The sequence below is a fragment of the Anoplopoma fimbria genome, chromosome 16 (genome assembly GCF_027596085.1).
Source record: "Anoplopoma fimbria isolate UVic2021 breed Golden Eagle Sablefish chromosome 16, Afim_UVic_2022, whole genome shotgun sequence".
NCBI classification, from domain to species: domain Eukaryota; kingdom Metazoa; phylum Chordata; class Actinopteri; order Perciformes; family Anoplopomatidae; genus Anoplopoma; species Anoplopoma fimbria.
The window spans coordinates 8,272,007-8,293,916 of record NC_072464.1 but is presented as its reverse complement, the minus strand read 5'-3'; the positions used below and the strand labels follow the sequence as shown (position 1 = coordinate 8,293,916).

At 39.9% G+C, this 21,910-nt stretch overlaps 1 protein-coding gene across 2 annotated transcripts; it reads left to right on the top strand.

Moving 5' to 3' along the window:
• Positions 1 to 86: 86 nt before the first annotated feature.
• Positions 87 to 16,871, top strand: pms1 (PMS1 homolog 1, mismatch repair system component). 2 transcript variants are annotated; one of them, XM_054615148.1, is made up of 13 exons: positions 87 to 171; positions 1,048 to 1,191; positions 1,599 to 1,781; positions 1,956 to 2,058; positions 2,542 to 2,705; positions 6,048 to 6,164; positions 10,412 to 10,534; positions 10,667 to 10,813; positions 10,968 to 11,767; positions 13,752 to 14,219; positions 14,425 to 14,555; positions 16,242 to 16,402; positions 16,486 to 16,871. In XM_054615148.1, the coding sequence occupies exons 2-13, from the start codon at positions 1,060 to 1,062 to the stop codon at positions 16,684 to 16,686; spliced, it is 2,730 nt and encodes a 909-aa protein (XP_054471123.1). In that variant the 5' UTR covers positions 87 to 171; positions 1,048 to 1,059; the 3' UTR covers positions 16,687 to 16,871. The 2 variants fall into 2 exon arrangements, with proteins under 2 accessions (XP_054471123.1, XP_054471124.1); XM_054615149.1 differs by lacking the exon at positions 87 to 171 and adding an exon at positions 446 to 512.
• The last annotated feature ends 5,039 nt before the right edge of the window (positions 16,872 to 21,910 follow it).

Here is a 21,910-nt window from a genome sequence, read left to right as displayed (position 1 = left end):
TAAACTCAGGGTAGAAATGACCCACTTATTACAGAACCCGCCCTCTATGTCACTTCTAACCAATCAACGCTCAAGGAAGGGGGCGGGAATCAGGTCGCTTCCGCTGTGTGGCTCATGTGTGTTGTTTATGGATCGATTCAACAGGGTTTGCAGTCAAAAGGACTCGTCCAGGTGAGTATCCAACTAATATTTAGCTGTTTATTCACATTGTCATTAAGCTCGATAGGAGTGTGTTTGAGTTTATAAGAGAGTGGGTTTTTAATTGCTAACTAACGAGTCTAAGCAACTCACAGCAGTTAAGTGAGCTAGTGTAAACCGCAGTAAGGTTAACCTAACAATGAGTAAAACCCATTTTACTATGGTGTTAAGTTGACATTACGTTCCTCTATTATATTTGATTGTTTTGGACTAAATTGTGTCTTGACTAAAATAAGATAACTAGAGTTTTTCTGTAAACTGGCAATTGTACAGTACGTCCCTTGCAAAATCTAATATAACGTCAATAGGTAAAGGTAAAGTATTTCTGTCAGGTGACTGCAGCAATAAATCAGTATTTTTGATGCATCTGTTGGTCTCGCATAATGTGTTAGGCTATGCTTCCTAGCATGATACATTTTGATTTCAAGTGTGCTGCAAATGTAATTGCACAGTTGTCACCTGTTCACAGGCTTGCACCCATGCATGCATTTGTTGACATGAATGAGGCTGGTTTATCATGACTTAGGTGTTTGAGCAATACCTTTGGGGTCAGAGACACATTTGAACCCATCTGAAAACATCAACAATAACAACAATCATGTGCAGTGTTAAACTATCTTTTCTTATCAATTTATGTAGTCCTAAGAGGGGCCCTGAATGTGTTTGAATGTGTTTTCCATAATTTAGTAATGAAATTCTGGTTCATGGAAGTGTTTTGTAGCATGTGAAACCACAGATGTCACTTAAATCTTGACAATTTTCAAGTTTCTTTCAATTCTCATGTCATGTTGTTGTGACTCAACAACACTCAAAAGGATCAAACTAAAAACAGACTTTACTCTCCAACAGGTACCTTAAATCATGAAGCAGCTGCCTCCGGATACTGTTCGGCTGTTGTCCAGCTCCCAGGTCATCACCTCTGTAGTGAACGTTGTGAAAGAACTGATGGAAAATTCCCTGGATGCTGGGTCTTCGAACATTGACGTTAAACTGGTAGAATCTCTAAATGACTTTGGAACAAGGAAATTTTTTTTTTGAAAATATGATTGATTAGTAAACGATGAATTCTAAGTAGGGTCGATTATAGTAGGATTTGTCTCAATAGAGCTGTTGATGCCTGCTATATGCATGAGTGCATCTCTGTTGTCAACTCAGGAATTTGGATTTTTTTAATTACCTTTGTCAATTGGTGTTTTCTTTCCTATTAAGTAGCTCTATTGTGGTTGTAATGGATAATGTAAAATATCAGCATAAAGCATGGTATAAAACCACACACTGCTATAAAGACATGAATAGAGAATATCTATATTTTTCTTCTGCAAGTTTTGTGCTTTAAATCCTCACAAGTCATAGTACTGATTTTGCACCCGCAGACTACAGTATTATAAAATGTATTGCAGGAGAACTACGGTTTGGACCGAATAGAAGTGCGTGACAACGGCCATGGAATCAAAGCTGAAGATACTCCTGTTATGGCCGTGACACACTTCACTTCAAAGATCTGTAGCAATGAGGACCTGGAGCGACTGGAGACATACGGCTTCAGAGGAGAGGCGCTGGGCTCCATCTGTTCTATGGCCGAGGTGAAAAGTATTAAAGTGATATTAAATTACGGTCAGATCAAAAGAAAGAAAAGGCGAATGGGACGGAATTATTGGAAGTTATACATATTGATCTGTAGGTTGTGTACATGCAATGAGCTAATAGCAAAACTAAGGAAACATTTCCTGATGTTTTATTGTACTCTTTCCTTTTAGGTCGCTGTCATCACAAAGACAGAGGAGGATGACATCAGCACCCAGTACACGCTTAACTTCACAGGGGGGATTGTCTCTCAGAAGCCGTCTCACTTAGGTCAAGGCAAGGCATAAATAATTGAATCAGTCTTATAGTGAGCAACAAAAAGTGTAGACTGCTTTATATAATGAAATGGTAACGTGAACCATTTAAGCTGTAGTCACAGATAGAGAAACTTTGACAGCAGTTAAAAAAATGATACCGCTTAACTTGAAATGCATTGCCATGTCACTGAGAGATTTAGACAGCAATTTGCATATTGTTTGACTCGACTAGCAAGCACATTATCTGCTGTACTATGAATGTGATTCATTATGTAGTTGGATTATACTGTTTATGAATATCTTGGAAAAACAGTAAAAAGATTGACAAGGAAAATCTTCCTTGTCGAGGTAATATTGTTGTTGATCATGAAAAGTTTCAGAATAACACACACTTTTACCAGTCACTAGTTAGATCTGTCGACCTGACTCTTTAGCCTTGTTGCCCAAAAAGGAAATTTTATGTCAAAATCTTTTGCACACCTCTGCTCTTTGTGTTTTATAGGCACAACAGTGAGTGCACTCAAGCTTTTCAAGAACATTCCAGTGAGACGGCAATACTACTCCTCTACCAAGAAGTGCAAGGAGGAACTGAAGAAAATACAGGACCTGCTGATGGCCTACGCCATTATAAAACCGGACTTGAGGCTCACACTCATTCACAATAAGGTCAGTAACTCCTTCTGCCTTTTCAGATTTCAAGTAGTGAAGGGAAACGTATTCTGACAATTTCAGTTAATGCCAGATGTAACAGACAGCTTTCAATCAGCAGCATCCAAATGTATGCATAATATATATTATTAAAATCAACAATGGTGACACAAGTGATGCATAAGGGTTAAATCCCTGCTCAGACAGCATGTCCTCCATGCAGAGCATCCACTAGATGTCCTCATTTGTCTTCAAATGAGCCAACATCACCCTCAGTTTTTGTTAAAATGCCATGTATTCACAGTATAGTGTTGTATGTGTGGCGAACTTAAGCGATGACATTGACAATGTGTAAAAGCACTTACATGTGAGATTACGTATTATGTAAGATTATTGATACACATAGGAACATCATTTAGATCTAAGAGGGAAGAAAGGTTAGCTTGATTCCATGATATTCATTGGTCCTCAACATTTTGATATTACTACTACTACTACTACTACTACTACTACTACTATTACTACTACTACTGCATCATCTGGAGCTACTACTACTAGTAATAAATTATATTTATAAAGCACTTTCTAAAATATGGTTGCTTCCAGCAAAATAACGATTTAATAATAATATGAAAGGAGTAACTATTGACTCTACATTAAATAAAAATGTTACGTATGGAGATTAATGCTTTTAAAAATATATTTGTATTGATCGATTTAGTTAACATATAACTCAGTTTAAATAACTCAGTCTAACAATGATATAAAAAAATACAAAAAAACTGTAATCCCACCCTGTCATACACCTGCACCAAATTCCCTGTCTAAATTTCACTCATGATAATGTAAATTCTGTGTCAAACTTGTAAAATAACTTTTACAGAAGGTTATAAAAGGATATTCAGGAGCTTGTTAGGTCAATTATTTATCAAATACCTTCTTGAAGACAGTAATTGTCTCCAGCCTCCTGTTGTTCTGTTGTCAGTGCTAATACGAGTCTTTGAGCTATGAAATCGTTTCGTGTGATGGAAAATACTTATTTGGCTTGTAGAAGCACTTGAGGAACACACAAATCTTTTATCGAGCCAGTCGAGGACGGATTGTCTAACCTGATAGAAAGGTTAGTGAGTTTTTTATTGGCTCAGCTTGAGAAAGTTCAGTCATGTCTTGAAATGTCATGCCCGCAACAGAATATACCTGTAGCTATTAAGGAGCAATAATAGGAGTCATAAGAACTGTTTTAATTGTCCTCAAAACATACAACCCTACCTGAATACAGTTTATTACATTTACTTATTTTGGCTCCTGCTAACAATTATTTTTATTACTGATTAATCCAATCTGTTGTGAAATTTGGGGGAAATTCCCCCACACAATATTCCAGAGATCAACCTGACATCTAAAAAAAAAAAGGCCTTGTTTTGTCCGACCCATATTCATAACTCTAAAAAATAGTGATATAACACTTGGTGAAAGCCTTAAATCCTGACATTGGAGTAGATGGAACCAGAAAATGTATGGCATTTTATTAGACAAATGACTGAAATTATTAATTGATTATCAAAATAGATAAACTTTCAATACTTTTTGCACTAGTATTTCTTAAATACACTTACGGATAAAGTATGTTTACCTCTGGGAAAATTACATGTATGAAAAGGGCTATTTGGTATGTAACCAATGTACTGATATGGCATTTAGGTGTGGCTTAAAGGTCCCCTCTTTTGAAAGGTTTGGTTGAGATCTGCTGAGTCAGAGCCCTTAACATGTCTGCCTGTATATCATTCCAAACACTCACCTGACTCCACAAAAAATATTAATAATTGATCATGATTTTCCTTTCCATTGAAAAAATATTTGACTCTTGCAACTTTTACAGTTTGCATTTATAGTGTCTGCAAAGTAATGTGTATATTGCTTTAAAGCATGTTTGTTAATGTCCATTACCAAATAGAAACAGTCAAATGACGTACTTGATTGTTGTGTGAAGGTGAGGTAGTTGACAATGGAAGTTTAACAAAATATAACCAACACGCATATCAAAACAGTGCTACTTTAGTTTTTATCATTTATCTTCAACTTAATCATCAGTCAGTAATTGTCATCAGTTAAATGGAGGTTGCATGTTTTTGTTGCAAGAGCAAAGTCAGCAATTTTGTTTTGTAGCATGTTTTTAACCAGTTTTGTTCACTTTTTATCACCTGTCCCCTGGGTTGCACAGGGTTGTAGACTTTTGCAATGCACAATAAAAAAGCCAGTTATTTTCAGTCGTTCCATTGCATAACCCTAGAATAATCAGCAGTGGAATTATTTAGCAATTAGACATTTCCATCCCTTGTGCCCTTCCCCACCACAGCTAAGCGTAACTGTCAGGTGCTCCAAACCCAAATATTGCTGACTGTGAGCTCTGATTTGGCTGATTATGACACCTGAGTAAGTTGCTGAACACAGCTGCGGACTTAACCCCGGATTCAGTTTCAGGCTGAAGCCAGTTTGAACACAGAAGTGTATAGGTGGTGTGGGTCACGGAGGGGCCACATGTTCATAGAAATCAGTTTAGAGGTGGTCAGAGGAAGGTAGTGAAGCCATTTTTGTTCAATCAGCACTCAGTTGCCCCTATCCTTTATCTCCAACTCTGCTATTTGGCCCGTGTCGTGTTTCACAGCTTCTTCAAGAACTGTTTACAGGAGTGTTCCATTTACATGGGCCAAATTGCGTATTTAATAGCCGAGACATGCCCTGCAAACAGAGTGCATACTTTTAGAAATCAACACCCGGGAAATACATTCACTGGTGGACACAAACTACTAGCACATACGTGGTGGGTGTCAACATATTGTGTACCTAAGATCATTTCTGATCCAACATAATTCTTAAAATGACTTAAGTTTATGACTCTTTTAAATGTACGGTAGTTTCACCGGTCCCTGAACAAAATCACAGTATGAACTAAATGTTTTTGAGCCAACATTGTCATTTTTAGAGTTCTTGAGATTTAGTATTGCAGCGTGTCGACTTAACTGTTTTCACAGCAATATATCTACAAGTATTTGTGGCATGTGGCAACTTGGGTTTGACGTTTAGATAATGCCAGATAATTAACAGTTCTTCTTGATTAGAAATAATGGAATGGTTCATTTTTATTGTACATATCCTTTTTACATTGGCAATAATGACTCTTCCATATCTTTATGCTCCCTTCCCTACATTTGACATCTGCTTCTTTGCTGTTTTTTTGTCTTTCTCTTGCTGAATCACTTGACCAAAACAAAATGTGTGTTACTAACTTGACACGTGCGTATGCAGTGTGATTTGCGTGATGTGGACTCATGGAAGTTGACTGGTGTCATATTGTTGCAGGTGGTGGTTTGGCAGAAGGCCATGGTGGCCGATCACAGAAGTGCCCTCCTTGCTACTCTGGGGGCCAGCACCGTTGCCAACCTGCTACCTTGCCACCATCACCAAGAGCAACCAGAGGTTAGTTAAGGGGAAATATGCAGAGATGAGAGAGAAAATGTACAAAACTACAGTTTTCTTTTGGTTTTCACAACGTTGCTGGCAGAAATGCATGTATGTGCATTACTTAAAATCATTCATATTTTAGATAAGTCAGTTTGATATCAAGGCAAAGCAAGTTGATTTATATAGCACATTTCAGACACAAAGTATCTAAGGTGCTTTACAAAAAAAGACAAGTCATAAAACAGAGAAAAAAATTGAATAAACAGTAGAAATAAGGTAGATTTTAAGGATTTAAGAGGTACAGAAGTATAACAATCGAACATCTTTAAATTACCTCTGGAAAAACAGTGGCAAACAGAAAAGTTTAAAGCTTCAATTTAAAAGAACAAAAGTTTGGGCAGATCTCAAGTGTTCTGGAAGTTTATTCCAGATCTGTGGTGCTCAAAAACTGAAAGCTGCTTCTGCTTTTGTTCTGGGACAGGTGAAGGTGAGCAAGCCTGTGCCAGATGATCTTAAAGCACATCCAATAATTGATTTGTTCAAGGCACCTATTCAGTGACTATATTGGTTGATAATAATCTGGGTTTATAGTTATGTAAATCTGTGTGTCATCGGCATAATTATGGTAGGATATTTTATTGTTTCCCAAGATGCAAGCTAGATGTTGAATAGAGCTGGACCAAGAATGGACCCTTGGGGAACTCCACAAGTGATTGCTGTTTGTTCAGATTTGTTAGGATCAACGGACACAAAATAGTCTCTAAAATAGGATTCAGAGAAGTTGAAACTGTGAGAGAGAGAGTACGACACAGTTTGGCCGTATGTCCAGAGGTACGTTATGGTTGACTGTGTCAAATGAAGCATTACATTACATTACATTACGGTCATTTAGCAGACGCTTTTATCCAAAGCGACTTACAATCAGTAGTATATTACATATCATTACATATCATTCACCCATTCACACACTGATGACAGGCTACCATGCAAGGTGCCACCATCAGACTCTAACTAACATTCATACAACATCCAGTCCACACCGATGGCAAGCCTTCGGGAGCAACTTGGGGTTAAGTGTCTTGCCCAAGGACTGCCGAAGCCGGGTATTGAACCACCGATCCTCTGAATGGAGAACTACCTTGCTCTCCACTACGCCACAGCCGCCCTGTAGAAGCACTGACATCCAGCAGTACTGAGGCAGAGACTTTGCTGTGGTCTGATGTATTTTAGGACTTTCATTAGAGCAGTCTTTGAGTGGTGATGTGGTCAGAATCCAGATTGGAAAAAACAAAACAATTATCTAGTGGGGAAATGGCCTGAGGAAAGAGGGGTATTGACTATATCTAGGGGGTCTGGTGCCATGCAATTAAAAACATTCTTCAGAAAGCTCGTACAAAGAATGTTGAGGCTGCAGGAGGAAGAACTTAAACGTAACACAATCTCCTCCCGGGTGTTATGGCCTATGGGATCAAATTGTGTCATGCAGATAGAATTGGTTTTAAGAGGAAGCATGGATGACATGGACCCTTTGCCTGGTACAGAGACACTGACAGCTTGCCTGCTTTTTTGAATTTTGTCTGTAAAAAAAGTGGCAAAGTTGTTGTCATGATTTGGTACGCTAGACATATTGAGACCTTTGTGATAACAAGGTCAAGAGTGTGACCCTTTTCGTGTGTGGTCAAAATGTTGGGTTTGTCCACAGCTAATAGCATGCAAGATAACTCGATAGCACTACTGTCCTGGAGGATGTCAACATGGACGTTGAAATCACCAACCATAACTATATAAGTCGATGCAGATAATTGACAGTAGTTCAATTAAGTCAAGCCTGCGTGTAAGTCAAGACAAAAAAAGAATGTAAGTGGCCTAGCAGGGCTCAACTTTTAAAAGTGCTTACAAGGCTGGCAAGCAGGTGTCAGCTTTTGGTTGCCGATACTGAAAATATGTTTTGTAACACCACATCATGTGGCTCAAATATTTAAACGTCACTAATGCAACAAATATATAGAAAAACTATATATATATATTCTAGGGTGCAACCTTTCCTGTTTGCTGTGGCTATTTTTTTTAAATGTTAAAAAGTAGTTGCCACTGACAGCAACCAAAGGCCAAGAATTGGATGCAATTGTTTAGAAAATGGTTGCCAACCTTGCAGCCCTGATTGTCGAGCCCTGCCTGTAGATTTAAGAACAACTGGAGAGACTTTGTTTTCGATGTTTTTTCCTTTGATATAGTTAACCCTGTCTGATTGTCATATGGACCATTGCTCAGTTGAACATAGTCTCCTTTGAAAAAATTGATGTCATGAATTTGAAGAGACTACAAGGATTGCATTAGCTGGCCCAGAGCTGCATGCTAACACTCCCACCTCCTTGTGTACACAACTTGCACTTTCTGCTCTCATAGTGTGGCTCCCATGTGCCTTTGCCCTTCAATGTGGGACCATTATGGCAGTTATGGCACACACCTGCCCCCTTAAAGAAGGTCATTGTCAACAAGTCCATCTTAAAATTGCATGTCATTATCAGTCAACATTCAAATTGAATTAGGTATATTGACATGTGGTTGAATGTTCTTTAAGTCAGTGTCTTTGACATTGTGTGACACTAGTGCTTAACATGAAAAACACTTGGAAACAAGTTTGAAATATATTGAATTGCATTGGAAATAAATTATGATGACTCAATGTCTTATTTGTTTTACTTGCTTTAGGAACATCTAATTGTAGCTGTCATTATTTCATTAAATGCCTGGTTAAGATTGATACTCTTTGCAGAGCAAATGAGAGCATGCATACGGGACCGTGAGCTAATATCCTCATCATGGACGCCTGGTCTGAAGCCAGCAAATGTGGTCAGTTGGTGGCTGGCCAACTATTCCCTTGCCCTTTTCTCTTGAGTTCTTTCCTGATGAAGAGTGAGTGATTTTCGTTAGCTAAGCTTTGCTGTGCTGATGGTAATTGAATTATTGGCGAGCGGTAACTTTCTGCTTGGTCACGGTAGGTGTCATGTGGCTCGTACCTGCTGCTAGGCTGCCAACTAATCTAGTCTGACAGATATGGAGCAGCCCTTTTCACCCTGTTTCTCTCTCATTTTCCTCTTTGTTGTTGTTATTTTGCTGCTGCACTTTGGTGCCCAGTTATGAGAACGACCTTTCACCTTTTCCCTCTTACTCCCTTTAGCACTTTTCGCCTTTTTGTCCCCGACACCAAAGTTTAGTGATCAAGGGAACCAGGTTGACAATGTCACCGGGGCCCTCGCTCCGGGAGAGTTGTAAGAGCTGTTCCTCTGCAGAACAAAAAGTTGACACTCGCTTTTTGGCTGCAGGACTACACATAGCCGCGGCCCTTTGGGGCCAGAGGTGCCATTCGTGCTCTCATAAAGTGACCCTAATGAGCAGAAATAGAGAGAAGCACATGTGCCCCGACCTGAAACAGCAGTTCATTTATTAACTTCATTAGCGTGCGTTGCTGCTAATAATGAGCCCAAGGCCATGTGGGGAAAAAAAGCATAGCTACACCGCCTACAATCTGTAGAACATTAATAGCTTTCCATAATTTCTTACTAGCTTATATTAATAATGGAGTTTTAAGTGTAATTGTTCAGTTTTAGGTCGAGTCATCAATTTCATCTTATGGGAACTGCCTCTGGCATGATTCTAGGTGAAAGGTAATGGTGTACGACATGTTCATAGTGGAGCCTGCATGTTGAGAGGAACCCACAAACTCAGGCGTCGCACTGCCTGTCTTTCTTGGTTGTTTCCAAATTTGTGAAAAGCACGTTGATAATCAGACATAAAAATTTAAAGAGGTTGATGAGATGAGTGTAGTGAGCTTCTTGAGGAATGTAGCTCTACCTCTCGTCCTCATTATACCGTGACAGCGTATCTACGGTATGCTTTGACGAGTGCCTGTTTGCTTGCACACAACCAGAATTAATGGCTTCAATCCCAGCTGTGCAGCTGTACTGTCAGCAGAATGGATCAACCGTGCCGTCTTCATTGGAAGTGTAATGATGGTAAAGTTTATGTAACCTCCAGGTTTCAAGTAGTTACACTGTTATGCCCCCGTGCCAGCCAGCTGCTGAGCATGTCAGTTTGAACATTTTTGCAAAAGCCCTAAGGTCTCATTTTAGAAATGTCAAATTCAGCCTTTTTTTACAACCATTATTTTAATTTTTTTGTGTCATATTTTCCTAGTTTATGCACAATTCCTGCTTTGGGCTTTTCTGTTTAATATTATCATTGCTTTGTATTTTATTCAGATTGTTTTAGAAGGCTTTTTTCCAAAACCCGGAGCGGACTACTCTTCTACAAGCTCATCTAACCCTGACAAAACATTTATATTTGTCAACAACCGGCCTGTCCACCAAAAGGATATAATGAAGGTAGAGTCATTCTGGATAACTCGATACAACACAATTCATACAACGAAAACTTTTTACATCCAATTCTTTTTTCTTTTATGTCTTGTTTACCTGAACACTTTATCCTGGTTGGACTGTGTGGTCGATCATCAGTTGCTACGTCAACACTACACTGCCCAGTATCCGGATGACCCAGTCCGAAACCGCTATCCCACCGCCATGCTTAAAATTACGGTTCCACCATCCACAGTCGATGTCAATCTGACGCCGGACAAGACCCAGGTTCTTCTTCATAACAAGGTTGTATATATTCGGGTAGAATTTTGTCAGACGCAATTCAAGTCTTTATTATGGGAAGAGACCAAGATCCTAGCCTACCAGATTTGATTGGTTAATACATTTTGTATATCGTCAATACTTTTTTTTTACCGTCTGTGATCTGTCTGAAATTTAGGACGCTGTGCTGACTGCAGTAGATGCATTGCTGGTTTCTCTCTATGGCTATCGGTCCGATGGTGACCCCCCAGCTGAGAAACAGCTCAGCCATGAGACATCCCCATCAACACCTAGTACTTTGGAGACTGATGCTTCACGACCGGACGATGAACAAAGTGTAGAGAGGGATGACAGTCTCACCAACTTCCTCAACAATGCACCTGAACACGGTGACTCTGCTCTGTCAACAGCAATAAGCACTGATGCTTCACTAGACCGCCGGGCCTCAAACGGCAGCTCTTCATCCTCCGTAGCAGAGGACTGGTTTGTCAACCAGTTCCCAGCCGGGCTTCTCTATGACGATGAGACCGCTCAGAGCTGCCCTAAGATAGCAGGAACGGGTTCAGCAGAGAGACTAGAGGACAATGCTGTGTCAGCCGCAAACTCAAACAAAAAACAGATATCAGCTGAAGACTGGAGCCGGGGGACGGCTTTGACCGACCCTGTATCGCGAGAGCCCCTGCAGCCCGTCAAAATCCATCAACCTTCAAAGAGCAGTCATTTTGACACCGATGAGATCAAGAGTCAGAGCAGCTCAAACAAAAAGATGCTCAACGCCATAACAGAGAAGCGGGCTGCGCTGACGGCCTACGACCTGATCAGCAACCGTGCCACGAGGGCACCGCTGTCTCCCGCCGCCTTGTTCGAGAAGGAGGCCAGAGTACAGGTCCTCAGGGAGAAACCCTCAGCCAGCCTGCAGGATATCAGCGACGCCGTTCACGAGAGGTGGAAAAATCTGAGGGAGGAAGACCGTAAGAAGTGAGTTTCCAGACCTTCACCTTTCCTAGCAGTTGTTTCCATTTCTTGTTATTTGCAAGGCAGAGGGAGGGGGTGGGGGGGAGTCTGACCTGTCATTTGCATGTGTACTACCTAGTCTGGAAATTTTGTTGATATGAGCTGTGTTTCTAATTTACAGCGTCTAAAACGGGGTTTAGGTAGATGACATTAACCGCACTACAACAGGTATCACTTATGGTGAAATATCTTCTATTTCCAAAGTATGCCATCTAACCAAAGAATACACGTGTCTCCCATGTATCACATTTGTGGCAGATTTTATTAATTACTAATCTGATATAATATTGCAATTGTTTTAATCTCCCATACCTACAAACATCCTTAAACGGAGACATTCATAGAGACACTATGATATGGTTTATATCTAAATGTCCTGTTATCAGGTTCAGGTTCCAGTCTGTCTGTCCATTTAAAATCTCACCTACACCTACTTCACAGCTGGTATGAGGAGTGACACATAGTTGGCCAGTCAAGAACAGATTTGGCACAGAACAGATGGAGGTAATGGGTGTTTGTTTTCAAACCTCGCGCCCTAAGAGTCAAAGGATCTACATTAATGATGGTGAGACAGGGGAGGAGTTATTTGAAAAACAAACAAACAAACAAAATATACCTCTCAGAATCAGATGTGCCATTTTGGTGTAGTGTGTCATTCTCTAGCCTCAAGATGTGAATTTGCTTCTGACTCGAGTGTAAGATCCAGGTACAAAAAACATTTACAAAATGGTTCTATTAGCAGGTCTAAGAGCACAGCACACAGCTCTTAAATTGAGCAATTGATTGATTTGATCAAAACCAATTATGAAATAGCATAAGAGGTGAACTTGGTCACACAGTCATTAGTAACTTCTAGAATGGTCCAGATGCACGGAAATGTCAGTAAAATAAATGACATACTGTGCTACCTACCGATCTCTATCCACTGAGCTACTCAGCAAGTAGTATCATAGAATAACATTTACCATTACACAGCCCTGAAGGGGCTTCAACCCAATTATGTTAGATTACTGCATACCAATTTAAAGTAATTGCAAAGTTGGATAATGTGCATCAGCAGTAGCTGGGGCCTCATATAAGGTATGGCAGAGCGTATGGAAAAAGACATCTGTTTAGAATCCTGCCGTGCCGTACTGCTGTCTTCAACATGAAACAAGATGTGGCAAGCACTTGGCTCCTTTCACCGCCACTGTTAAGTGGCACATCACTTCTAGGAATTACACTTGCACAAGTTCACGAAACAGGTTCTTCGAATAATGGGGTGCTGACGTGTAAGCCCTAATGCCTAACATATGAAGATCTATGGAAACACGAGTTGGCAAACTGTTTTTGTATACAAGAACAGATGGCTGCTTAGCCGCTGGGCTATACAGGAGAAATTAAACATACAAGCAAGTTATCAACGGGAAAAACATTGTATATAAAGAAAGATTTGCCAGACGTGTTAGAGTTCTGTACCACTTATTTAGGTGGACTTAGATGCCCAGGTTACATATTACTGCTGTTTCAACAGCATTTGAAATTGCAAATTTGAGTATGAAGCAGATCTTAGCTACATTTTGAAGTGTAGTCGTTTAAATGCTTTTGAAACAAATACGATACATAACCTAGACAATAAAGTATTGCACTTTCATAAATCGGAGGGACTGACAAGAGACAGGTATTTGGGTTATTATCTCTGAATCTTCAGAGAGCTCTCTTCAGAGCCACAGAAGACATTTAATTTTTTCGCAGATTGAGGCGTACTCCTCGTGATGAGTAAACGAAACTTCACGTCTAAAATAGATTGGGTGACCCTTTAATATAGGCTTACTTTAACCTAGGTGCCTGGGCATGTTTTTGCAATACAAATATCCAAATCCGTGCATGCTGTAAAGGCAACTTGTAATATTTTTTAAAGGGTTGCCACTACTGTTGTAACTCTAAGACACTTGGTTGAACTCTGCAGGTATGAGGAGAAGGCAAAAAAACACATGGAACACCACGACCAAAGGACCAAGTTGGCCTCAGCTGAAGGCCCCAGAGAGACGAGTGTGAGCAACCCAAGGGGCCAAGCACAGGGCCAGAAACGCAAGGCCCCACTGTCCAACCAGCAGCTGCTGGACCAGCTCTTCTCTGCACAGCCCCAAAAGAAGACGAGGAATCCTGCACCTAAGCCTTCGCAGCTCCTTCCCTGCAGCGTAGCTGCCCTTCGGCTGCAGCTTCAGCGCCTTTCATCCCAGAGCAGCGCAGTGCCACGGGGCCTCCGTCTTGTAAACCGACTGGCCTCTCAGAGCGCCTGGGTCATTTTATACGGTCAGAGGCTCATGTTGTTAAACCCATTTCGAGTGGAGGAGACCTTGCTGTTTAAGAGACTCCTAGAGAATAATATACTTCCAGCAGTGAGTCTCCAGAACCCTATACAGTTAACAGATGGGTAACGTATCACTCACTTCTTACCAGCAAAATGCCAACCCTGTGGAAAACTGCACGCTCATCCAATTTCTTTACATACATACATGCTTGAGACTACGTTTAAGATAAACAAATCCTAATTCTTGGTTTCTATTAGGGCTTTTCTAATTTCCAGAAACACACAGTTGTTGTATGTTAAACATCTCCTTGTCTCTCTTTTTTTATAGAAGTCTAGGGGGGGCTGAATATACTGAGGCTTTGTGCAACATGGAGAAACAAAGCCCTGAGCTAAACGGAGGGGCCCTCTTCTCTGATCCCAGGCTTGTGGCTAATGGGTTTAAAATCAAACTCACTCCAGGTACATTGTAGATACATATTCTGAGTGCTGCGCTGTTGTATGAGGCAGTATAATATGATTGGACAGTCATTTGCCAATTGTGTCCCTCTGAACCTGATTACAAAAAACACAGCTAATCAATCAGGAAACAGGCCTTTCTTTCTTTATTGTTGATTCATGGTGTTTTTAAAGATCTCCTAGATCGTCTAGTTTTATTAACAAAATGTTTGAGCCATTTGCCATCATTTAATGTCAGAGTTCACCAGTCATTTAGAAATGTCAAACACACAGTCCAGAGTAACTGGATTACAGGCAATTATTTCTGACAGAGTTTCTGTGTGTCAGAGAAGTTGTGGATACAACTAAATATTCCCATTCCTTCAACAAATTTGTCCATCATGAAAGTTCTACATCATGAGGCCCAAACAACCAAGAATGTTTTTATGTAATTAAAAGAGTTTTCTTTTATAATGGATCAAGTGTAAATAATAACACATTCTGACTACTTAATATATTATGTACATTGACCATAGCATCTTTATTCAAGTTTTGTTATCTTTGAACTGATCACATATTTTAACATTTAATACACTAAGAAATTAGCCATAATCCAAAAATCTGGTAACTGAAAACAACAAGTTAGTATTATGCAGCTATTATAATATATAATGCAAATATCTGATCAGAAAGCATAATTATGTTTAAACTGAGCATAGTTTTTTTTCAGGGAGATCACACTTGTGGTCCTTAAATTGATAGATAGATTGTTCTGATAATTACAGTATACATCAGTGTAGTTTAATCATGTGTATATACTCTAATAACTGAAGTCATCAGTAAGGGTGAGTAAGTTATAAATATAATGGAAGAATAAAACAGAATAACTTGTTTTCGTCAGCTTCTTCACCATTTTTGTGACATTATTTCCTTGTTCGCTTGCAAAGGGTACAGTGTCCTGTGAGCGTTGGTTGTTTTTGTTGCCGGAATGGTTCACCTCGGTTGACATTGGCTCTCTGCCTGACTGAGTGGTCTCACAGTGGGTTTGTACCCCAGTGTGCAGGTGATGAGAATGGCTGCCCTTTAAGAAATTCAAGGAATTTTCATTTGGCACTGCCAGCCTCGGTTGGTGTGCATGGGAGTGGGGTGCAAAGTAGCGGCACATGTAATGTGGTTTCTTTTCCATAAACTCTGCTGCGTATCCTATCCTCCAGCTAGGATTGTCTAAAATTGGTAATTTTCTTTTTTTTTCAAAACTTGTATTACAATAAGTTGACGTGTTTCTGTCAGTTATTGCTCTGCATACATTTTTAAAAGCAAATTCACTGGACTATGCAGTGTTACACAGGCAACACAACCAGCACAGAAATATTTAATAAATATTATACCTGCCTCTACTTCTCCAGGTTTTTTTTCATACAATTCTGAGTTCATTTTGCATCCAAAGTTGTGTGTCAGAAATATAAATTGCACATGATTTGCAGTATTTCCTCATGAAATAAGCAGCTATCATTCTTTCACCCTACAAGACAACTTCCTTCCAGTCTGCTGGGGCTTCTATTAGTCATTTAACACTCCATTTGGCCCTTCGCTTGTTTGACTTGGTCATCAGTCCAGCCGTAAACCACAATATTTATTTATTATTCTTTCCTGGAGATAGTAGTAGCGTCTGGAGTATATTAATCCTTGTTTTCTGCTTGCTTTGGCCAGGCCTCACGTCAGCAGAGAGACATCTGGAAGTGACAGCCATGGCAGACTGCGTGCCTTTCCTCGGTGTGGAGGACCTCAGGGAGATCCTGACAGCAGTTCTTCACAGGGAGGCCCGGACAGTGCAAGAGTGCCGGCCACTTAAAGTCACAAACTACCTGCAAGTGAGAGACGCTATGAATGAAGATTAGCAGTGGATAAACTCTTCGCTCTATTAGATATCTAAATTGTATCTTTTACCTCGCAGGGTGAAGCAGTAAGACTTGCTCGTCAGTTACCTACAAATTTATCCAGGGAAGATGTGGAGGAAACCCTTCGACGGATGGATCAGCAGCTCGGTGAGAGCAACCAGACCTGCATCCACGGTCGACCATTTCTCCAACACCTGTCGGACATTCCTTCTACAGACCAGGAAGCTAAAGCTCTGCTGAGGCCTTTAGAGCTGTAAGAAGAAGACACCTGAATCAAATAATCACAGCTGTGCAATATCTATGAAACTGCCGCCTCATTTTAACGCAGCTGGTTATTCTCAATGTAAGATACTCTGTAAATGATGTCCAATTTTGTTACAAACAGAACATAAAAATCAAATAATTTTTCCTCGTTTTGTGCACTGATAAAGCATTTAAGTCATGTGAACCTTGAATTGTCCATTTTTATTTAGTTTATCCTTTTTGCAATGTATTACATGCATTTAATTTTACACTGAATTGCTGAATCCAAACTATTATGATTGATCTCTGATGGCAGATAATCTCAGTTTAGAAAGTGACCTAATTTTCACACGGCAGCAAAAGAAAAGGGGTTAGCTGCTCTGTGGAGGGATGCAGGTTATAATCATTTGACTGACTCAAACAGTCTTGATGAGGAATGTAAACAGGTAATGTTGTCTCAGCATCGACTGTTGTATGACTGTTAGAGCAATAAACCTAAAACGCTGTCAGTTAGTGGCCAATAGTTGAGGACCAGACTTCAGTGTTTTACTCACAATATGAATGTACTAATAGCCAAACATTTCCATCATTTTTTCCAAAGAACTGGAAAAGCTTGCCCTATAATTTGCAGATGTAGAGAAAAGACAATGCATCGGTCACAATTAATAACGCAACTACAGTAAACCTATTTAACTTTGTCTGCAGATTCCTGGCAACAAAGAACTCCTATTTCAACCTAAGTACTGTAACTTAATAACAATGCGCCAGGACATGCAACAAAATTGAGACATTGACTAGTTCATTTGAAGATATGCTCTTGGCAACTGTTTGAATTTTCAAAGCCAATTTTCAAATTTAGCTTTGAAAATGTATTTATTTTATAATTTGCATTTTCATGGATTAACACAGCATTCTGGGACCCACAGAGGGATATCTCTCCCTAACTTGACTTCTGTCCAATAGCCAGAGTATCCTACTACCCCTGAGCCTCATTGTGGCACCATTGGAATGGGTATTGGCGAGCTCCAAGCCAGAGATGTACACTGCCAGCTACTACCCATAATTCTTTTCCCCCAATTAGTGCCAGCTGCTCGCCCTTTAGTATTGACAGATAGTTGTATATTATCCCTGGCTGCATTAAATGCTTCAGAGATTTGCACTGTAATTTCAGCCACAAAGTTGAACAAATCCTTGACACTGCGCTAACTTGTGGTGTTGCCACTTCCTAAAGACATTAGTCTTTTACGCCATCATTCTGGTGTTCAGTGTTGATTGAGGTTTCCTGTGGGAAACAAATTAAATTAGGCTTCGCTCTACAAATAAAAAAAGAGGACTGGCAGAGTTTAAACTCTCTAAGCATGATTTTTTTTTTTAGCATTTATATCATTTCTTAATTATTTTAAATAGGCCTTATGTAATGAGAAGTGGTGTTACCTGAGCAAGGGATGTCATTGGAAAAAGTTTGGTTTTGTCGTTACAGAAACACTGACTGTGATTTGACCAAACTTGGATAACAGGAATACCTATAGCCACATGAGGTTTTCACTCATCGCCTTTTCATATGGACACTGAATCCCACCACAGGGACGAGTGCAATCTGACCCCTCGTCTTATGATAATATTATAGTTAGGACCGTGAAAGGTCAAACCTCAGCACACGTCTTGTTTTACGTGGCCTCTGCTGAGAAAACCCACAGATGGCTTCAGCATTGCTGCAGGGCCAACACTCTGCAAAGTGCCTCTGGTAAGGGGATAAAATCCAGTGAGGACCCCTCACCCTCCTTTCACCCTTCTCCCTTCAGCTTTTTTGCCCCTCACTCCTGCATGGACTCTTGTTTGAAACTTCTCACTCCTCAGTTGCTTGTGTCCAGAAATGCGTGCTGCAGCAGAATCTACTCAGTACATGCTGCCTTCGGCACCCAAGGGGCATATCAGAGTAATTGGCGAGGATTAACTGATGATCATCTTTTGACCATGTGACCACCCTGTTTAAAAGGTCAGCAACGGTTCATTTTGCCAGCTGTTTTTTTTTAAACCACCTGTTTCACTGTTTTTGACATTTTTTGAAACCACATTGAGGTATTTGCTAATGATTAACCCAACCTGAAGAACAGAATAAAGGAACAGCTTTGGAAGGTGTGCAAAAATGTCCAAACGATAATACAAAATACTCACTTTACATACAGCGTCATCTAGATAGTTATTTCTTCTCCGATTACTGCCCTAATGTGCAGAGCTACTGCTTCTCAAGTTGTATTCAGCAGCCAGGGCAACTGTACACCACTCACAACCCAGAGGTAACCCAGAGTCATCAAATCCAAAAATAAAATGACATGAACTAAATTTAACCCCTTTCCCTCTCTATTTTTGGAACGGGTATGAGAAGTAGTCACGTAGAGTACTTCGCCCGGCACTAGGTGCAAGAAACACCTGTTTCTGTTTAGAAATGTAAAACTAGATGGAGAGAATGTAAATGTAGTAATCAAATGAGAAAATAATATAGTTTATAGATTCAAAAGTAACCAATAATCAGGCCATACCTTTAATTTTAGCTTTTATTTTTATATTGCCAAAAATGCCCATGATCAGACTAAAGGTATTTCTACTGAGGTGATTGGCGGATCGTCAGAAGACTCACCGGATGCCATTGAAACAGCGCTGTGGAGATAGTTCTGGCTATGCAAAGACTAGAGCTTAACACAGTGTCTGAACATACACACACAATCACACACACACGTTTTCAACATTCAGAATCCAGAGTTGTATCTAATCGTTTTTGTAACTTTTTGTAAAAATCAAGTAAGCAGGAAAAACGGCTACATCGGCTTTCACCCTTTGTACTAGTGTGTCCGTTGCAGCTATTGACACTTTTGCCTTCACACATGGTCGGACAAATCTTTGAATAAACTTATTTGTATCAAGCATACTCTGGTCTTTAACCAATGCATCTGTGTTTAAAGCTGCATTGGTCTAATGCTTGTGAAGAGCCACTTTAAAATAAATCATAGAGATCTTCAACAGATCATACTTTATACATTTGCCCGTATTCTGCTGCTAGCTTTGATTATGTTATGGGTTTTGTAAGGGGGATTTTGACTTGCACTTAATCCCCAAACACACTAGTCTAGCCACACTAACAGCTGTGTGAGCTGCTAATGCCACCATGCTAACACGCTCACAATAGCAATGTTGTTAATTATCGCTAATGTGATTTAGCGTATTAGCATGAGAATGTCTGGTGTTGAAGGTGTTCATAAACCAAAGTTTTGGACCTGATGGCACGATAGGTATAAAGTTATGGGGTCGCCAAAGTTATTGAAATTCATACAGAGGGTGGGGGTTTGTATACTTGCCTCATTAGCCCTCTTCTACTGTGTGGGTGTTTACAGACTATGATTGATAGCTTCCTCTCCACATGTTAGTTGTGTTTCACCTGTTGACACCACCCAGCATAGCTCCACTAAGCATAGATCCACCCAGCTTCAACCTGACCAGAGGTGCTTGATTACCACAGTCACTGAAATCACCTGTGTGTGTTTGCTGGGCCTGCCGCACTTTAATATCAACTTAAGTTGTAATGGCTTATGTGTTAGCAAAAAGTTGCCAATTTATACATCCAGCAGACGGGGAGCAACATTGGCATTCTTTTGGAGTCGTGTTTTTGGTCACCTGATGAATGTAAGTTCAATATTCACAATTTTTTACCTCTTTCTTGGCCTTCACTAGCGAGTCACTGACATTGTATGTTGGTAGGGGCTCAATACAACTCACGCAATATGCAAAATTCTATCTACCTTCTTCCAAGAAACTCTTCTGTGTTTTAATATTAACAAGCTAGTTGAAGAAGTAGGAACCAGGCTTTCACCTTTTATTTGCAATTATTACTGAAACTGCTGTTCAAAAGTGGGAAAAATGTAATATTCAATCTGCAAATCACAGCATACATTGCATCAATAGCTTGCATAGTGACGACCTCCTTTATTTTATAATCATTATCTTTTTGTTGAGGGTTTGACAGGTTTTAAAAAAGGAGGTTGCTAACAATTGTCTAAGTGAAACTACAAAATGTCATCTTGTCATCTAGTCCGTCTTCTGCTACTGTTATATTTATTGTTTAAAGCCAGTATAGCTTTTCTCCCAAATGATAGTCTTTTTAAATCTTGTGTAACATTACGTACAGACCCTGTCACATTTTGTATACAATGATGAAGTACTTTAGTGTGCGTACACAGATGGCAACAGAAGTATGGTGCAGCACATCAGCTTGTGAAGCTATTCAAGGGCATTAACCACCAAAGATAGTAAATACAACAAATTGACTTTCCAGATCTTTGTGCTATTAGTGAGTGGTTGGAATACATTAGCAAGTGGCACAATATGTAGTGGCCAGATATATACATATATTTGGTGGAGAAACCTAGTGTGTAATGTTACACCAGCACAAAATTAAAATCATACAAGTAACTAAATGTTACAACTACGCTATCTGTGGTCATGTACAGAAACACCATGAAAAAGAGTTTTGAGTTTTAAAATGGTGCTACAAACACTAGAATTTTGTTCAGTCCAGTGGTGTGATTGATAACTTACAGCCATAGAAGCTGTCCGCATTTCGGTTTAACAAGTAATATTAAATAGTGACTCTGCCAAATTTGTCAGTGATTGCTTGTGGCCATTGCAGCTGTTGAAAACACATACAAAAGATGAAGGTGTCCTTATAATAGCCTTTAATCATTTTTTTATATATACTAATCTGTGTTTATTATCTATGCCAATCATTTACGTAAATTACTACAAGCAATCGTGAACCCATTTAGCTGAGAGTCACCAGTTAACACAGTTATTTGTTAAACTGAAACACCTGTTGCTCTGAAATGATGGGGATCCTCACGGAATTCAATTTTTAAGTCTTGCTAACTTGTCTGGATGTCAGGAGGGCGGACATGAGCTAGCCAGGGGCACACACTCGTTCACTAAAAGGCACGAACAGCCGGCCCGGCTATGCATACAAAATTAACACTCAACTTTGCATGGCAATTAGTTGTTTGCTGCTAAATTAATGCTCTGAATGTTGAATAGAGAACCTTTAATTTATGACGTAAAAGACAGTAGTGGGACTGAACCACACACCAACATTTTGAGCCTTCAAACTAAATCTATAAGCAAAACAGGCTAAAATGCTGCATGGACTAGAGATGGGGGATTACTCTCTGAATATCGGTCACTGCAAGTGACCCC